Source organism: Aotus nancymaae, unplaced genomic scaffold, assembly GCF_030222135.1.
Source record: "Aotus nancymaae isolate 86718 unplaced genomic scaffold, 86718_ANA_hifiasm-v0.15.2.pri h1tg000108l, whole genome shotgun sequence".
Classification (NCBI taxonomy): domain Eukaryota; kingdom Metazoa; phylum Chordata; class Mammalia; order Primates; family Aotidae; genus Aotus; species Aotus nancymaae.
The window spans coordinates 10,821,177-10,841,086 of record NW_026988523.1 but is presented as its reverse complement, the minus strand read 5'-3'; the positions used below and the strand labels follow the sequence as shown (position 1 = coordinate 10,841,086).

General features: G+C 35.9%; 1 protein-coding gene and 1 non-coding gene across 9 annotated transcripts in view; both read right to left on the bottom strand.

Moving 5' to 3' along the window:
- Window positions 1-19,910, bottom strand: part of RASAL2 (RAS protein activator like 2) — a 375,087-nt gene that overhangs the window by 37,431 nt on the left and 317,746 nt on the right. For all 8 annotated transcript variants that reach the window (XM_012444491.3, XM_012444487.3, XM_012444488.3 and 5 more), the window contains 4 exons: window positions 6,606-6,759; window positions 4,260-4,358; window positions 2,661-3,215; window positions 246-390 (listed from right to left, as the gene is read on the bottom strand). In XM_012444491.3, coding sequence (XP_012299914.1) covers window positions 246-390; window positions 2,661-3,215; window positions 4,260-4,358; window positions 6,606-6,759 — 953 coding nt within the window. The remainder of the gene's footprint in view (window positions 1-245; window positions 391-2,660; window positions 3,216-4,259; window positions 4,359-6,605; window positions 6,760-19,910) is intronic.
- On the bottom strand, window positions 12,490-12,629 carry LOC135272366 (small nucleolar RNA SNORA67). The gene has a single exon (XR_010340522.1). It is a non-coding gene; the product is annotated as a small nucleolar RNA SNORA67 (small nucleolar RNA).

The following is a 19,910-nucleotide window of genomic DNA, read 5'->3' as shown; positions in this document are numbered from 1 at the left end:
GAAGTTGAGGACCAGGGGAGGTAGTGTATGCTGACAGCGTTTCTGTTTCTACATTTATTGTTGTTATTTCTCCACTGATGAGTACTGCAAAGACTTCTTACAGTCACAATTCAAACCTTAACACTTGAGTCAGCTAGAACTAAATAACATGCAGAATTTGAGCTCAATTCATCTGTCTCATGCGGTTGAAATACCTTAAAATTGAAAGGTAAAGAAAAGAAAATAGATGTTTTTCTCTTTCATACCCAGTGCGTCATGAAGATACTGTTGTCCCACCAACTTGAGGTATTCCTCAATGGATTTGGTGGCAATAGTGTTCTCTCTGAAGATCAAGACATCATGCTCTCCACAACGATCCACCTCAGACATCACCAAGTCAGTCAGAAAGTCCTGGTAGAATAATGTTCAATCAAGCAGAAAGCAACTGAATAAATAATATACATTAGAAGAGACTGCTGAAATATCAGACACCCTGGAAATGCTGCTTTAAAGCTAAAGCCACCAGATTTATTGAAAGGAAAAAAAGCACTCAGGATAAAATCTTAGGTGTTACTATTCCTACATTTAAAATTCTTGCAAAGATTTTTCATTGCACTTTTGATAAAGACCAATTCTGAATGCGATTTACAAGTCCCTATATTTTCTGGTTTCTGTTTACCTTTCAAGACTTGTACCTTTTCTTTTCAGGTCCTTTAATATACCAAGCCCTTTCTAACACATAATGTTCTCTGTTCACCACAAAGCCTTTTTTTTTTTTTCAAATACAGTTCTTAGTTCTGCTCTGCTCCTACCCTTGCTTCCACTCCCACTCTTACGTAGCTCATTCCTGGGATCCTTTGGATTTTAGTTCACACGTCATTTCCTCAGCGAAGGCTTCCCTGATCAACATTGTCCCTGAACTCTATTAGTCAGCTCCCTTTGCTCCATTTTATAGTATCATCTCTCTTTTTATCCTCTGCAATTCTCACTGTAATCACATTTATTTCTGTAATTACTTGATTAATATCTATTTTCTCCAGAAAACTAGTTTCTGTTTTTGTTTACCACCATATCTCCAGTGCCTAACGATTTCTGGCATACATTAGGTGTTCAATATATAATAGTTACAAATTGGTCCACAGTATCAATGTAGAATCTACTGAACTCAACACTTGAAGTCATTTTCTAGGCTGGCTGTCTGCCCTTCCATCCATCCATCCATCCATCCAGAAGGATAGCATAAGGAGAAATAAAGGGTCAAAGAAACAGTTGCTTCATTCCTCAACAGTCTTAAAGAACTTGTATAAGGTTCAATGTTGGTTGTACAGTTCGAAATGGGATAACATCATATATTTTGAATGCTATATAATTATTGGATACTTCTAGGGCTCCAAATGCCAAAACAGGGAGAATATGCTGATTTACTTTTAAAATTAAGCATTTTAAATATCAATAGGACTTACTCTGGGGCAGCTTAACAGTATAAAAAAATTGTGGACTTAGGAATCACTATTAAACTTAATGCTAAGAGACAGCAGGAAACTTTTGGGGGTGACAGTAACATTCTGTATCTTGATCATGACAGTGGTTTCAATGGGTGCAAAATCGGTCAAAACTTACTAAACTTTTCCACTTTAAACGGGTGTTTATTGTACCTAAAATGTATGTAAATCCATATTAAGTCATTTGGAAAGTCTTAATGTATATTCTGAACCTTGAGCAACTGAAAAGTAGAAATTCAAAACTTCAGTGATACCTCGTTCCAAACTTATAAGCTTTTTTAATGACAGAATGCCCAAGATTATTATTAGTAAATTTAAGCACAAAAGTTATAATCCATAGAAAGGCAGATAAGAGACTCATGATTGAGTATATTTATATACTCTGACATATCAATAAATAGTAATAGTACTTTGTTTGCTTCTAAATACATTATGCTAGCTGTGGATTTCTTTGGATCTGAGATATAATTTTATCATGACCAGTTTGCATACAGTATAATGGCAACTCTGCCTCATTAAGTGAATATGCCTCACAGGTCAGAGATTTTTCTCAACTGGTTTTTGTTTTTCCTACAACCAGCATATTTCTGCTTTAAAAAACAAAAAAAACCTTCCTGAGTTTTTACTTCTATCCAAGGTGAAATAAGAAGTCTATCATGAAACAGCTACCAATTTTATAATATCCCTTGGTATTTTTATTTTAAATATAGATTTTAATCCCATGAAGACTCTTGCTAATACCCAACATGCTTCTGGAATACCTCTTTCTGTGCCTAGAGGATACAGTCATCAGTTAATCTTAAACAAAATACAGTGAGGAAGAAAACCACCATACAACACTCTAGAACTAAAGATAAGGAACCCTGAACACGCTGTAGGGTTATCATGCCAATTATACCATTTATTTTGTCAGACAATAAAGCATTGGCTGTAGTATCTATGTTTCATGCAAATGGACTTTAAATATTTGTTGGTCTCTCCATTTTATTTGTTTAGTTTTATAATTTTTATCTTTTCTGGATCTAATAGGTTTTCTTCTTAATTCTTCCTTTTCTTCTTCTTGTGACCAACAGTAAAGCACATTTCTCTAATTTGGATTTCTACAGTAACCATATCTTCGTTTCTTTGCAAAAGGTCAGGAAGAGATTTCAGGCATTGCAATCCCCCTTTTCCACTTACCTTGGCTCTGCCAGTACTTTGAAGAATGTGCACTAAGGCACAAGCCAACTCTTCTTTATTTCTCACGCTAATTACTGGCTCAAGGACAGAACACAGCATGGTGTAGTTGCTGGTGACAAATTCTGCAAATTCTTTGTATTGTTCCATAGGCAGAATGGTGATAGTTTGGAAACGTGATTTAATCCGAATAGAAGGTCCTCCTGTCTTTCCTTTGTTGGGTGTAGGTGTACTCACTGGATACCACTTTTCTACAAATTGGCGACCAGTCACACTGGCAGTGGGGATGTTGACTAGCCCTACATAATTATTCTTGTCCTTTTTTTTCTTTTTTTCCACATCCTTGTAAATGTGAACTGTGATGCTATGAAGAGGTGGAAGGCTGAAGAATTCAAAATGTTCACCCCAGAAAATATTGTCTGCTTTGGTCTTGCTGGTTGTACGAGCAAAGAGTGTATCATCAAGGCACAGTTCGCAGAAATATTTCTTTTTAGGGGCAAGGTCCTTGGCTTCAATGATCCATAAACGAAGAACATTTTCGGCTCGCCTGCAATTGTCCTATAAAGAGGCAACAAAGTTGAATTTCAGAGCTGATACTGCAGAAAAAAAAAATTTTTTTTCTTAAGTTGGCAAGGCTGATTAGGTACTCTATTAAGGGGAGTCAACAAATAATGAAAGGGATTGCTATCTCATTGCTTAGGTTAACAGCAAGCTCTAAATAGAATCTTGAAGAATTATATATAGTTCATTATATATTATATTATATCTAGCTCATTCTATTTAATTTACTTGGGTTAAGAAAATATCATTTTGTAATGGTAAGTTTTCATATAACCAGCCTAATTTCTGCAAATAAAAGAGATAAACTGTTAAGAAGCTCATATTCTAGCCCCTCTTCTACCATGTATTAACTTCTGACATGGCCAATTCACTTAACTTTTCAGAGTCCTTTTATCCATACTGGTAAAACCATGACAATAATATCTGCAGTAAGACTATTTTTAGCTTAAAATTATGATACAGTTTGGATATTTGTCCCTGCCCAAATTTTATGTTGAATTGTAATTCCCAATGCTAGAGGTGGGACAGGTGGGAGGTGTTTGGATCATGGGGCAGATTCTTCATGGTTTGGTGCTATCTTTGTGATACTGAGTTCCTGTGAGATTTGGTGGCTTAAAAGTGCGTGGCACCTTTCCCCCAAATCACTCAAACACACACACACACACACACACACTCTCTCTCTCTCTCTCTCTTTCGCTTGCTCCTGCTTTCACCATGTGATGTACCTGCTCCTGCTCTGGCTTCTGCCATGACTATAAGCTTCCTAAGGCCTTCCTAGAAGCTGAGCAGATATTAGCATCATGCTTCCTGTAAAGTCTGCAGAACTTGAGCCAATTAAACCACTTTTCTTGATAAATTACCCAGTCTCAGGTATTTCTTTATAGCAATACAATAATGGCTTACTACAAATGGCATAACATATAAATGTGCTTTAAAACTCTCCAGCTGTAGACAAATTAAGGTATTACTACTACATTTACCTTCTATCAACTAACTGCTTACAAAGTTACACATTTTTTAGATACTCAAAGCCACTATTACCTTATTAGGTTGAACTGTCCTGCGAAGGTTTTCCATCCACTTATCTCTCTCAGAAGCGGAGTTACAGCTGAAACATTTACTTCCACTTAAATAGGTAACCTTTAACATAAAAATTAGACATAAAAAAAAGAAAACATTGGATCTCAGGGCTCTATCATTTGGGTTCATAGCATACCTCTAACTCTTAAATGATAAGGTCAGAATGTCCTGGAATTAGGACAGATGGATGAATGGATGAATGGATGGATGAGAAAAATATGGTCTCAGATCCTGAACTACTCATGCTGTGGTAGAAAAATAACATAATGAGCAACATCCTTACCAATACTAAAAAATTAATATACTAATTTAGTGTTATTGTTAGTCTCATCCTCTAATGAAAATGTACTAAGAGGCAAATTTTATTGAAAGTAGACAAGGCCAAAAGGAATGCAAAGTTGTGAGTTAGAGATATGCTATGAACACAAATCATACTATAAGAAATTAAGATGATCTTTGCTAGTTTTCTGATACCTATATTTACATCTATATCTGCTTTTTGCTTAGGTAGCATCCACATCCATTTCCAGATATGAGAACAAAGGCCATTTTAAATTCAGCTGAGGAAACTAAAACTGGCCTATGGTTCAGAAAAATAAAAATTAAATATTAGGCAATACCTTAAATTAACTATAAATGAATATGTTCAACTTTGAGTTAATAAAAAACAGGTAATAAAAGATGAGTTTCTTTTTTTTCTCTTTCTTTTTTTTTTTTGTGAGACGGAGTCTCACTCTGTCACCCAGGCTAGAGTGCAGTGGTACAATCTCAGCTCACTGCAACCTCTATCTCCTGGGTTCAAGCGATTCTTCTGCCTCAACCTCCTGAGTAGCTGGTATTACAGGCGCACGCCACCATGCCCAGCTAATTTTTGTATTTTTAGTAGAGACGGGGTTTCACCATATTGGCCAGGCTGGTCTCGAACTCCTGACCTCGTGATCCACCCACCTCGGCCTCCCAAAGTGCTGAGATAATAGGATGAGAGTTTCTGAAACAGCATATCAGATTTCTTGAGACTGTCTTCACTATATTATAGAAGGATATTAAATAATATTGAAGTTACTAATATTGAATTACTATCTTTGGAACCCATCTTTCCTCCATTAGGCAACTAGCCTGTTGATTTCTAGTCATTTATTAGGTTAGCCTGACCACTATTAACACAGTCCTTTAAAAATGAAATAGGCTCTTATATACCTAGTACCTAACTCTGGGCTTGGTATACAGCCTAATGAACTGAGTTCCACGAATATGGGAAAGTTCAACTGACTTTTATAAAAAGAACACCAATAAACGGCCTGCTCAAATTGCTGAAGTTTGCTCCCTTATTAACTCTGGCCACCCTAATAAATCCGATTAGATTACATGCTCTGTCCAATACAGCAGCTACTAGCCTCATATGGCTATTCCAAACTGAGATACGCTGTAAGTATAAACACACATTAGATTTTGAAGATTTAGTCTAAAAAAAAAAAAGGAAACCATTTCTTTATTAGTGAACATGTTGAAATGATAGTATTTAGGTTACACATGCAGCTTGTACTATATTTCTTTTGGACAGTGCTGGTCCATAAGAAGAGGAACCAAATATCTTTTGACTTCTACAACATCTAGCATAGGACTCATCCCTAGTCACTTAGTAAGTTCTTGTTAATTAATCAAATCCCAGCCCTCATAATTCTATGTATGTATCAATATATGTATATATAGTTTTTGAATTTTACTTGTAACTGTCCAGTAGTATATATTTGGAAGGAAGAAATCACCTTATGATAGCTGCAATTTTGTTTATTCAAAAATTAGGCACTTGCAATGTGCCCAAGTCTGGGCTAGGTACAGGGGATTTCAAAAATAAACAAGACATAGGTCAAAATGCCCTGGAATTAGGATGGATGGATGGATGAATAGATGAATGGATAGATAAGAAAAACATGGTCTCAGATCTTGAACTACTCATGCTGTGGTTAGAAAAATAACATAATAAGTGACATCCTTACCAATACTAAAAATTAATATACTAATATAATGTTATTGTTAGTCTTGTTACCTGATGAAAATGTACTAAGAATTCAATTTTATTGAAAGGAGACAAGGCCAAAAGGAATGCAAAGCTATCATTAATAACTTTAACTGCGAATGTGATTTGATGAGTAGATTTCTAACTTTTTCCCTGTAAGTAATTTCTAGCAACTGAAAACCAGTTAATTAAATCATCAATGGCACAGTAATGAAATCACAAAATCACTGGATAAAAAAATTTAATTGTTGTTTAACTACTCTTCCTTTTTTTCTACACTTTATTTTTACCTCAAAGCAGAAGTCTTGTCCAAGGATGCTACTATGCAGTGGTTTCACTGATACAGGTTCCCCTCTACCAAGATCCAGACATTCCACTGCGCTGCATGGGCTTAGCAAGGATTCATGGGAACGTGACTCTTTTAGTTTAGGCAGCCCACGAGACCTAAAAGTAGAAAAAGATATTTCAGGTAGTATAACCTGGCCAGCAAGGAAATGGTCTAATGCAATGGAGGACAACAATAAATGTACAAAAGCCTAAGGGAAGAAATAAATGAGGAACAAATTAACAGTTAATCTATAATAACAGTAATAGTAATCATTTATGTGGCAAACATATTCTCTCTCTATATTTATGTGAGTGCACACACACTTTTTTTCAATACGGCATAAAAATATACTATACTTTTACTTGTCTTCAGTGAACGTCAAAATCCATTACAGACATTGTTTTTTATTCTGATTCCTATTTTGGAAGATGGAGAAATATACACTCTTTAAGGTTATCTTATATATTCTTTCTTATGCAAAGGTATTGTCAAAAAACAAATTATTTATTTTTGTTTTCATGCTATAGCTTTATCCTTTTATATCACTGACAAAATAGTAGTGGCTGAATCTTCATTTTCTTTCTTTCTACTTTGGCACAACATACACACACACACACACACACTCACACACTCACTCACTCACCCAGAGAGTCAAAGCTAAACTTTTTAGCACAAGGTCTTGTCTTTCAAAAGTCCTGATTTCCATCTCAATATAAAATTCTTTTCTGGCAGGCTTTTGGTTCTATACATGCTTTACTGTATAAATACGAATAAAGAATAAAATTCTTTGAAGAAACCTCCCACCATGGAAAAAATAAAGCCCAAACTTTCATTTAGAAATCTCTGTCAACACCATTCAGTCATCCCGGTTAATTTTGTTTCCTAGTTGTTTATAAGAAGAATGCTAGGAATCATGACTCCTGTCACTACAAGAGCCAGTACTTCACTGCCTTCCTCTTGAAAGAATTAAAGGAGTCAAACATATGAAGTACAATATTCTTGAATCCCAAACTGGATGGCCATGCAGTTTGACTCAATAATTATAGTATCTACTGAATGAAACACCCAGAGTTACATACATATATTTCAAGCAGAAGTACTCAGTGATAAGGATGAAAAGAAATGCCTTGTTTAAAGACAATTGTTTTTATAAAACACATTAAATTAGCAGCTTCATTTAATTCCTTGAAATAACCACATTAACACTAAAAGGAACTTAAATATTTAATGCCAGAGTAGCTTTTGGTTAAATTATAAAGTAAAAAGATATAGGAAACTAGCACTAAGGTTGCTTTCTCCCATCTACTTTTATTCTAAGAGTGTTTAATCACATTCCATAAAATAAGAAACATCTTAAGCTTATAAGGGTTTTAGTTCTTCTTTACACACACACACAAATCAGCCATCATTTAAAGTTTAGGATTCAAAACATGTGTTCTGATATTAAGTAATTTTTAAAGTAAAAAAGTCAACATTTATATTTCTTGCTGATAGTAAAGTATGCACAAAAGGGACAAATGCTACCTAATGTTTTGTATCTGAAAAATATGAAAATGTTTATTTTTCTGCTGATCTTGGATAAGAACAAAAAAAATTAAAAAATTAAAAAAACTAAAACAAAAAAGAAAAATGCAACAAGGTAAGCTCCATATTTATTTCCCTTTGTTCTGTGTATAAGACAATGACATGTTATGTACTGTAAATATAGTACATCAACTATAATTAAATGTTAAGATTGTACTTTACTTATCATATAATATTTCCCAATATGCTACATGGGAAGCCTGGTTCAGGAAACTGGACACTGTAATCTTAAACAAAACAACAATTCTAGCCCATTTTTCTCAGGAGGAGTTGCTGGAAGGAAAAATCCTCTCCTGCTCTGGGGTGAGCTTCTCAACAGGAAAGATTAAGGCATGTTTAAAACAGAAGGAGGTATGACAAACACTTTTGTTTTTTAAATTCTCTAGGAAAATTTTCTAAAGCATAAATGAATTTTATTTCAAACAAAATAAATGTCTACCTACATGAAACAATGGTAGAGCCACCTGGCAGTGCAACCCCAAATCATAGCGGTGCCACATGTCCTGGTATAGCAAGTCACTTTCTGAACTATATGTCAGAAAACAACTCTCTGTTTAGAAGACGAGAACCAACAGAAGATGGCTTCTTTGTTGCCTTTGGTTACTGATAACATCTTTGAATAAATGTTTTCCAGGTGTTATTTCAAGTCTTCCATAGAAGCAGAACAGAAACACAAACAACAAGATCAAGATTCATCTATCCAAACAATTCGCAAGATAGGTAATATTCCTTCTTCTCTTTCTTCAGGCTGTACCTAGCCCCTCAGGTAACAAACAAGGCACCTGGGCTCTAGGCTGGGTCTGTTGCCATGGTGCTACACCTATAAGGAGATTAGAGCTGGAAGGCAGCAAGAAGCAGCTATGGCTTGAATAACTCAAGGGGCATACTCTGCAAACATGGCAAAGGTGACTATTTTAAGACAGAAAGGAAGGAATGGTGAAGCTTCTATCCATTTCTATGGACAAGTTCTCAGAAAAAGGCAATAGAAAAGAGACTGAGCCAACTCTGGGAATGGAAGATAATCTCTTATTAAAACCTCTACTAGGTGGCTTATGCCTATAATCCCCAGCACTTTGAAAGGCTGAGGCGGGAGGATCACTTGAGCTTAGGAATTCAAGACCAGCCTGGGTAACACAGTGAAACTCTTTCTCTACCAAAAATACAAAATAAAAAATAAAAAGTAAAACCTCTATTAGGGACTAACTTGAGAAAATTTAGCTTGCTTCATATACAATTCCCATGCCCCTAATAGAAGTTATTTCCTATATCCCACCTTGTAAGTACAAATCTTTCTCTTGGATGTGTTCTGTTTCCTTTACAGTGCCTACTGTGAATGTTTCTAGGTATTATTTTACTGAAACTTACCTGGGTTACATTTTTTGTCTTTTAGAGAAAGATGGTGAAAACTATTTTTTCACTGCATTTCCAGTGCTAAACAAGTTTCATTTTGATACTCAGGTCTAACTTCAAATGTAGCCATAAGAGGATTTAAAACCAGGCCACTTGGAATTATAACTCCAAACTCTTCCTAGTTACTGAAATTTCAATTAATATATAGTTCAAAATCTCATTTTTTTTTTAGTATTTTTATGTGTGTGTGTACTGAATTAAAAACCAAGTCACTAATGTGTTCAACATTATTATTGAATAAATAAGCAAGCCTTCCCTGTATTGGGAAGAAAGTATCTCTAGGAAGACAGAAGTAATTCCCAGAGAAGCCAGATTATAGTAAACAGGAAGATCAAACAGCCTGGGAATGGCTTGGGGCAGGGGAGGCATTATTTGTACAAATATTTCAATATAATAGCATTAGTAACCCCAAGTTTCCTCTAAATCACGTTTACCTCCTCCTGAACTGATTTTTCTTAGATCTACTAACTACAGAGTTTTAGGAGCCCTGCATGGCACCAGAATTTACTCCTCTAATAGAAAGCAGAATATGAATTTATTGGGAGAATAATGAGTTTAAAATAATGATTCCCAGTCCAATCCGACAATGGACTTCATCAGGAAATCTAACGCATCCTTGAAAGTGGACTCTGTGAATCCCTTGACTACTGGCCAGGTTCTCTCCCTGACAGCTTCCCACACTGATCTATCATCCCAAACACCCATGTAAGAATAATTCAGGGCTCCAAAGACCATGTATTGATTTAAATGAAAAACTGCTTCCCAGAGGCAATTTTACTTCTAATTAAGGAACACCATATTCTTTACATTTTTATCTTATGGTCAGCACACAATCTTGATTTTTGTGTAAATTTCAAGACATCTAGCAATGTGATAGGTAATGGTTAAAATCTAATTGTTTTGCTGATGAAAATTACCTGCTGCTCCCTACTTATTTAAGAAATAAACTACAAGGCAGGTGAGGCTTTCTATTACTCATTAAAGTGAATGAGTATTATATTGCTTGAATCCTCCTCATCCCTATATGAAGTCAATCTTAAAAGATAAAAGTGAAGGGCTGGCGGATGGGGAGCCAACACACACGTAATAGCAGATACACTGGTGAAGAAAAAAAGGGAATAAAATAACACTGATTAGTGCAATTTTAAGTAAAACACAGCTGGATTTTCTCAGCTTAACCATCCAATTTTTTAAAATGCCACATTTCTCTCACAGCTCCAATGAGGCTTGGTGGTGCTAGCTCAATCTGCCACATGTTTACAATTTAGTTTCAAATTTAGGAATTGAGAAACTTTTAATTAAAAATGCTTATTGCCACATAAAATCCTGGACTCCAGTGCAGGTGAGTTTCTGCTTGGCTTGGTAGTTATGATTCCAGACTGCTTCAGTGAATTCCCAAAGAGACGGCTCAGCCAGTAAACTGGGTGCAGCAACATACTGTTATATTCACCAGTATGCATTCCTAAGGCACTCACCTTGTTTGAAAATGTCTTAGGTAGTAATTAACAAAATTGAGTATCCTAATACTTTGCCAGCAAGTTTCTACAGTGTCTAATCAGTTTTTTAAAAATTGAATTTGAGCTCTCACTTTGGGAAAAATGTAGCTTTATCTGCTCCCTGGATTTTATCATTTTCCAATTAGGTATTTTGTGAAAACAATTCAAATGTTTTTCATTTGAAAGTGCAGATCCTTTCTGGTATTATAATTTTAAAGGTTTCCCTCTCTGGATTAAAAAAAAAAAAAAACAAATTAGAGTTCATTCACACAAAGATGTGTTCACCCTGAGGATCTTTTTTTTTTTTTTTTTTTTTTTGAGACGGAGTTTCGCTCTTGTTACCCAGGCTGGAGTGCAATGGCGCGACCTCGGCTCACCGCAACCTCCGCCTCCTGCGTTCAGGCAATTCTCCTGCCTCAGCCTCCCGAGTAGCTGGGATTACAGGCACGCACCACCATGCCCAACTAATTTTTTGTATTTTTAGTAGAGACGGGGTTTCACCATGTTGACCAGGATGGTCTCGATCTCTTGACCTTGTGATCCACCCGCCTCGGCCTCCCAAAGTGCTGGGATTACAGGCCACCCTGAGGATCTTAACAGCACCAGCTACACTGGTTTACCTGCTGTAGTTAAAAAGCAACCATGTCTCTACTGCTTCTCACTGATTTTTATGTTAGCTTAAAAATATGTACTACACCACCCACATTAAAAAGCTATTTATGTTAACATAACATGCAGGTCTTACTTCTCCCTGCTCTCAGCCTCTAGGACAGGATGGTCTAATGGGACCAGCTAGTAATGATGAAGAAGGATATTTGTTAGCCTGAATTGTCAATCAAATGAAAAACTCATGGTAAAGAAATGTATCAACACAGACAAAAATATCCTTACCTACTTTGTACTTGGTATATATACATGTATACATACAGTGAAGGTGGACAGAGAAGGAAGACTAGATTATAAACATTAAGAAGTGTTCTATGGAGTGGAAAATCCAACTTGCCTCCAATATGATTGACCCTAGGGAACAATTCCTTTACAGAAACTGTACTATGTTATAACACATCTTTATTGTCCTTAAATTGCAAATGTAATACAATCTACTAGTACCTATTAAACCAATTAAATATAAACAAAACTATATTGAATTTTTGAAAACCTAAATCAAACCAAACTCGTAATCCAATTCAAGTAACATACCAGTAAGAGTGGACAGACTATAGCTTTTGTTTCCTTGTTTCTGAATTCAGTTGCCAGACTTTTAGTCTCATAATTGCCATAAAAGTAATGGGTAAAAGAAGGGTAAGAGAGGAAAAAAACTGGTGAAGTTCAATAACACTGACTTTTTTTTTTTTTCCATGTAGGCAGCCAAGGCAGGCAGAGGAAATAAGCATCCCTGTTCCCCAAAGACCTTAGGCATGCCAGATTCTATTCCAAGTTGCTACTTTCCTGAGAGGGGCACTGGATGTCCCCTTGGAGAGGGAATCACCTTGGATACTTTTTTTTTTTTTAAGACATAGTCTCACTCTTGCCACCCAGGCCAGAGTGCAGTAGTGCCATCTGGCTCCTGCAACTTCTACTTCCTGGGTTCAAGTGATTCTCGTGCCTCAGCTTCCCAAGTAGTTGGGATTACAGGCGTGCACCACCACTCCCTGCTAATTTTTGCCTGCCTTAGCCTCCCAAAGTGCTGGGATTAGAGGTGTGAGCAACCAAGCCCAGCAACATGGACTTTTTAATCATTCTCAAACTCATAACTGATTTGCTTTCTCATTAGTTTCTCATTTGGTTGAATAAATGAATATATGTATGAATCCATCTATCTAACCAGTAATTACCTGGTATGCATTATGGGTCAGGCACTATACTAGAGGTAGATGCAAGAAAACAAAGGTGAAGAAGAAAAGCATGGTTCATGTACTCACACAATTTATAGTGAGTTAACAATCTATTATAATACAATGTGACAACATTTATGAAAAAAGATGCAAAAAAAATGCTCTATGAGCACTAAATAGAGGATTTTAAGGTGCGGGAGTGGTTAGAGAAGATTTACTGGAGAGAACAGTAACACGAAGTTGTAACCATCTTCATGGAGATGGGGTGTATTTCACTATATGCAGGTGTGGAAGTGCCAAGAGATCTTGAGAAACGAATAGCATGTGAAAAGGCCTGTTTGAGAGCATGCATGGCTGGGGTGTTGAGACAGTGAAAGAAATTCAGCCGTGTGGCTCTAGTATAGTATGGATGTTGGAGGGAGAAGAGGCTGGGGTGTTGGAGTGGGTGAGACCTGGCAAATAATGAGGTTTGAGAGAGATCATAGACTTGTAGTCATGTGTAGGTATTTCAATTTGATCACAAGACCAATGGATGTACATACGAAGGTTTTAGGTGGTAGATGGGGAATGACATGGTGAGATGTGTGTCAAGGTTAAACTACCTTGGCTAAGGAGTAGAGAAAAAAAGGAGTGCTCAGAGAGTGGAGAGAAAAAAATGAAAGACTTAGAAACCAGTTCATTGATTATGATAGTAATCTGAGTAAAGTTAATGAATTAGACTAACTGAAATGGGGAAGAAGTAGATGGCACTGAGAGAGATTTAGGAGGTAAATAGGTCTTGACTGAAATGCTGGAGGAATCAGGGAGAGGGTAGAGTCAAGACGACTGCCCATTTCTGCCTTGAAACACTGGGTGAAAGACGGCGATGTCCTTCACAGGCATAGGAAAGAGGAGACAATGCTGGCTGAAGTGAGAACAAATAAAATCAAGTGTTAGGTAAGTTGAGTTTGAGGTCCTTGTGGGGGTAGATGTGAATAGTTAAACATAACATGCATATGGAGAAGACAACCTAAAAACATAACCGGAGGCATGTTAACATTTAAAGCTATAAAACTGACAAAAGACACTGAAGAATTTGAGACAAAAGAAAAACTAGGTGACTCAAGAATCACAAAAGGCCAGGAAAGAGGGGGTCTCAAGAAAGGTGGATTAATAGTAGCCGCTGAATTTGGGAACTGAATTTAGAGGTAATTGGAGGCTTTGGCAAGACAAATTTCAGAAAAGAGGACAAAAATGAGATTTCAGTGGGTTGAGAAAAATGAATGAAATATGAGGAAGTAAAGATTAATTTCACAAGTCTGATTGTGAAGGGGTGATAACAGTAAAATAGCTAGAGGGAGACATGGGTTTGAAATAGATTTTTTAAAAAATTAATCATCTTTTAATTTTTCTCCTTAAACAGTAAGGAGAAAAACAATAAATACTCTTGGCAAAAAATTCCAAGAGTTCAAAAGGATAGAAGGTAAAGAATAAAAAAGGGTACCTCCCATAACCTCCTACAGAAAGGAGGCCATTAACAGTTTTGTGAACCCAGAAATATTTTATACAAAGGCACCCATATATGTATATAATTATATAAAGTATGTAATATATAGTATATTACATATAGTTATATAACATATTTGCATGTATTTAACATAATATACATAATATAAATATATAAACATGTATATACATATATACAGACATATATATATACACACACATATATATATACATATATACACACACACACACACACACACACACACATATATATATATATATATATATATATATGTGTGTATTCATTTACCATAATGGGATGCTACAATACTGTTTTGAAGAGAATATTTTGGACTTCTAACCATACTGGAACATATAGATATACTTTGTCTTTTTGTAATGACCATGTAGTATTCCTTTACATGAGCCTATAATAGTTTACAGTTCCTGATGACCATCTAAGTTTCATTATTTTTTGTGATTAGCAAGAAAATTCAGAGTATTTTAGTGTATATATACATACATATATGTATATATCTTCATGCACATGTGCATATAGTCATACTTTAAATTCTCAGATGTGAAATTGCTAGATCCAAGGGCATATGCATTTAAATTTTTGATATGGCTCAATTACCCTCCATAAAGATGCATCAATTTAAATGTTTATCAGCAGTGCATGTTTCTACATGCTATCCCCAACATGAGATGTGGCTGAACTTCAAAATCTTTTGCCTGTATAATTAGCAAAAAATGATATTTCATTATGGCTTTAGTGTGCATTTCTTTAATTATGAGATTGAGGACATTTGTACATGTTTATTGGCAATCTCAGTTCCCTTTTCTGTGAATTATAAACTGCTATACCCTGTTCTTAAACCAATTTTCTAATCATTAAAATTAACTGACATGTAAATACTCTCTGTATATTAAGTAAATTAGTTTTTTCTGTCATAATTATTTTCCCCACTTTATTTTTACAAAAGGTTTTTTAATTCCAAGATCATAAGAAATAAGCTATATTTTATTTTAGTGTTTTTATTTTAAGTTTTTATTCAATCCATTTGGATTTTTTGGCAGAGGAGGAGAGATGAAAAGAGTACAGTAGGGAGTCAGCTTTATATTTTTCCAAATTGCAGAAATATTATGATCATAAACTGACTCAATTATTACTATACAGTATTGTGCTGGTATAAGAGGGTGTGTGTGTGTGTGTGTGTGTGTGTGTGTATTTTTTGCTTTTGTTTTTCCCTTCTTTTTTTTGTCAGCAAGTTAGGACTCCTATTAACACACACAACAAAGAGTATAATGGAAAAAACACTCAAAATGAAGCCAAAAGCCCTACATATTCACATCAGCTCAAACCACTTATTAGTCATGTGACATGCAGTAAATAATTTATTCTTTCTGAACCTTAGTTATCTCATTGCAAAATGTGGATAATGATTTCTCTTCCTACATTTCACATAGTTATTGGGAGAATCAAATGCAGCAATCTATAATTTCACATCTATTTCATAAGCTGCAGTACAATACAAATGTGAAGGAGTATGATTATAGACATAGAGCTTTTTTGCAGTGATAGGATATGCATTAGTTCGTTTTATGTAAATTATTCATCTGGCTGAGATCAGCAAAGCTATTCTTCAATATACTGTTCACTGAAAGAATACAAAGATGGAATAAATATGTGGAAATATTTTTTTCTATTAAGATAAAGCATTCTAATGAACTTAATTATTATTATTATTATTTTGGAGACGGAGTTTCACTCTTGTTACCCAGGCTGGAGTGCAATGGCGCGATCTCGGCTCACTGCAACCTCTGCCTCCTGGGTTCAGGCAATTCTCCTGCCTCAGCCTCCTGAATAGCTGGGATTACAGGCATGAGCCACCGTGCCCAGCTAATTTTTTGTATTTTTAGTAGAGACGGGGTTTCACCATGTTGACCAGGATGGTCTTGATCTCTTGACCTTGTGATCCACCCGCCTCAGCCTCCCAAAGTGCTGGGATTACAGGCGTGAGCCACCACGCCCGGCTCTAATGAATTTAAAATGCTATCATGATGCAATTAGAAACTCTGATTGGGTTTTGGTTCATAAAACTAAGGGATCCTTGATTGGACCCATGGCTGTAAATCTGGAATGGGAAATTCTATAATCGATAGCTAGACTGTATTGATTAATTAATGGCCTGAAGTCCAGTAATTTCTGAGAAGTTGTCATATCTACATAGACCATATTTTGAAAGATAGTAATTCTTTATTATCTGGAAGTCACTTTTGACTCTCCTGTTTCAGGCCAACAAATGTATATGGAGTTCCTCAATAGAACAGTCATTGTACTAGGGGATGAGGATACACAGATTGTATCCTGTAGGAGCTTTCAGTCTGTGCAGTAAGCAGACATATGAAAAGATAAATTCAATAGAAAGCAGTTAGTCCTAGAATAAAGTATGCACAGTTGGCCACAGGTAGTTGGGGGGTAGGGTAGGCACTCAGTCTAGAATGATATGAGGGAAGAACACCAAAAAGAAGGGAGGGAGCATGTAACTCCTGACTTGGGTACTGCTGCATGAGGAAAAACTAGAAGTAAGCTTGACAAAGGACAGGGTATAGGAATAGGAAATGGCAATTAGGTTAGAGCAGAGAGCAAGATCAAAAGCAGAGAAATATGAAATAGTATGACAAGTATTAAACTATAAAGAAGACTTTTGGTAGGAGTGGCAGGGTATCATATTGAGAGGGAAAGATGGTCATGTTGTTGCATTTTGTATGGTAGCTAAATATTACAGATTTATAGAAGTTTTACATAAATAGGTAATGAGATATTAAAATTGAAATTACAATTGAGACACTTAGATAAAACAGATTCTGTAAAGTACGAGACAAACTGCAGCAGTTACAAAGGAAATGTTTTAGAACCAGTTCTACTACCTTGATTGTCTCAGTTATGCCAAGACAATAAAAAGTGGTCAGAGAATCAAGAATGGGAAAGATTTTGTGAGAAATAATTTTTGAAAGAAGTTGTGAGGCTCATCCTCCTGCTACCTTCAAGGGAGAAGGGTGAAAGATACGTAAAGAGCAGGGTTTGATTCCATCTGGGAAATCTAGATGATGAGAAATGACCAACTAACTGTTGGTGGCAGAGCAAGAGTATTAACGCTTTTGAATCAGCCTGCACTCCTAGAGGCTGTCAGGGCAAAAGTGTGGTGGTATTCTGTGGACCATAAGACTGTGTGATGAAGAAACCAAAGCATCAAGAACTCTTTTCTAGAAAGGAGTTGCAAGTGAGCACCTGGAAGAGAAATGCCTCTGTCAAAGTCAATAAAACCATAGGTGAGAGCTCCTCAGGGATGATAAATCTCTGAAAAAGTCCCTAAATCACCCCATGAGAGAAAAGTCAGCTTTAAATTTCTGCTGGGCTCAGAGAGCATTATGGAAGGCTAAGACTGCAGTATTAGCACTTTCTTATCGTCTTTCCCATCTTTTTTTTTTTTTTTTTTTGCCTCTCTTTCCCTAAAACCTGGAGGGTACCTAAAAACATGGTTAGTAAGCTAGAGGGGAAGAGCAGACGAGGAGAGAAGTAAGTAGTCTATGATACTTCCGTTTCCAAAGGCAGACAGACTGCCTACAACTGGTTTGAATGGGGCAAGTTTGTAGTTTCTATTAGGATCTTGTAATATCTCAAACTGGGCCCGGTGCAGTGGCTCATGCCTATAATCCCAGCACTTTAGGAGGCTAAGGCAGGAGGACTGCTTGAGCCCAGGAGTTCAACGTTACAGTGAATGATGATGGTACCACTGTACGCTAGCCTGAGCAACAGAGCAAGACCTTGTCTCTTAAAAAAAATATATATATATATATACACACACACATAGAATATGTATTCGGAACACCAATAAGTTCTGAATTAAGACCTTTTATTTAAAGCAACCACAGATTAACTCTAAATGGATCATGTACTTACATATAAAAGCTAAAATCATAAAACTTCTAAAAGAAAATAGAGGTGAAAATCTCTTGGGACACAAAAAATTCCCCTGCAAACATTGCTTATCAGGATGTAAAATGGTACAAGCTCTCTGGAAAATAGTTTGTAGTTTCTTACAAACCTAAACATGTATATACCATAGAACCCAGCAATTATACTCTAGGGCATTTACCCCACAGAAGGGAAAACATGTTCACAAAAACCTGTATCTAACTGTTCACAGCAGTTTTATTTATACTAATAATAACAAAAACTAGAAACAATCCAAATGTTTTTCAATGGGTGAATGGTTAAACAAACCTTAGTACATCCATACAATGAAATACTACTCAGCAATAGAATAAACTATTGATACATGTAACAATCTGGATGGACCTCAAGGGCATATATTCAGTAAAAATAAGCCAATCGCAACCAATTATATACTATATGATTCTTTTAAACAGTATTCTTAAAATAATAAAACTACAGAGATGGGAAACAAATTAGTGGTGTTTTAGGGAATGTGACAGGTGTGGGGAAGTGGGTATGACTATAAAGGAGTAGCATAGGGAGTTCTTTCTTGGTAATGAAACAGTTCTTTATCTTGATCACGGTAGTAGTTACACAAATCTATACATATGATTAAATTGCACATAACCACAACACACACAAATGAACGCATGTAAAATTGGTGAAAACTGAATAAAGTCTGCAGTCTATTTAATATTACTGTACCAATGTCCATTACCTGGCTTTGATATTATACTACAGTTAAAAGACCTCGCTATCGGGGAAAGCTGGGGAGAAGGGTCTGCAGAACTCTATGTACTATTTTTGCAACTTTCTATAAATATATCATTTCAAAATAAAAAGTTAAAAAAGGAGATACTCAAAAGGCTGAAAATATTGTTCCATAATTCCACCTACCAATGAACACCATACTTACTTTCAGGTATCTTTTGACAAAGAAAAAGTAGACTACTTAAAAGCATACTTTGTTAGTGAGCCTTAGAAATGAAAACATTACTGTGAAGGTTTTTATTTGAGGGCAGTTTGGAGTGGGTGAGAATATTCTATTCCACATGCTCATCTTTACCTTTAGTCTTTGGTAAATTTAAGTAGCACTTCCAAAGCAAGGCTGGCAATAGGCATTTGGAATCTTGGAATGCCTGATAATATAGTACCATTTTTTTCAGTCATTTCCTAGTTTTAAGTGCATTTTAATGAAAGGCAGAAACATCACAGAGTCTTTTTGTGTCCCAACACCCTCCTACATGACATGGCTTTAATGTGAAAATGCTGCCAATATTGATTCTAGGAAATCACTTTACTGGGTTTTATCTGATTAGATGGCTTTGGAACAATGATGACTTTGTGACATCCTATTGATTTTGCCTCTAAAATGTTCCTCCTATCTTGTCTCTGCCTCTCCACTTCCACTGCTACTATCCACCTTGGAGCCTTCATTATATCTTCCGATAGCT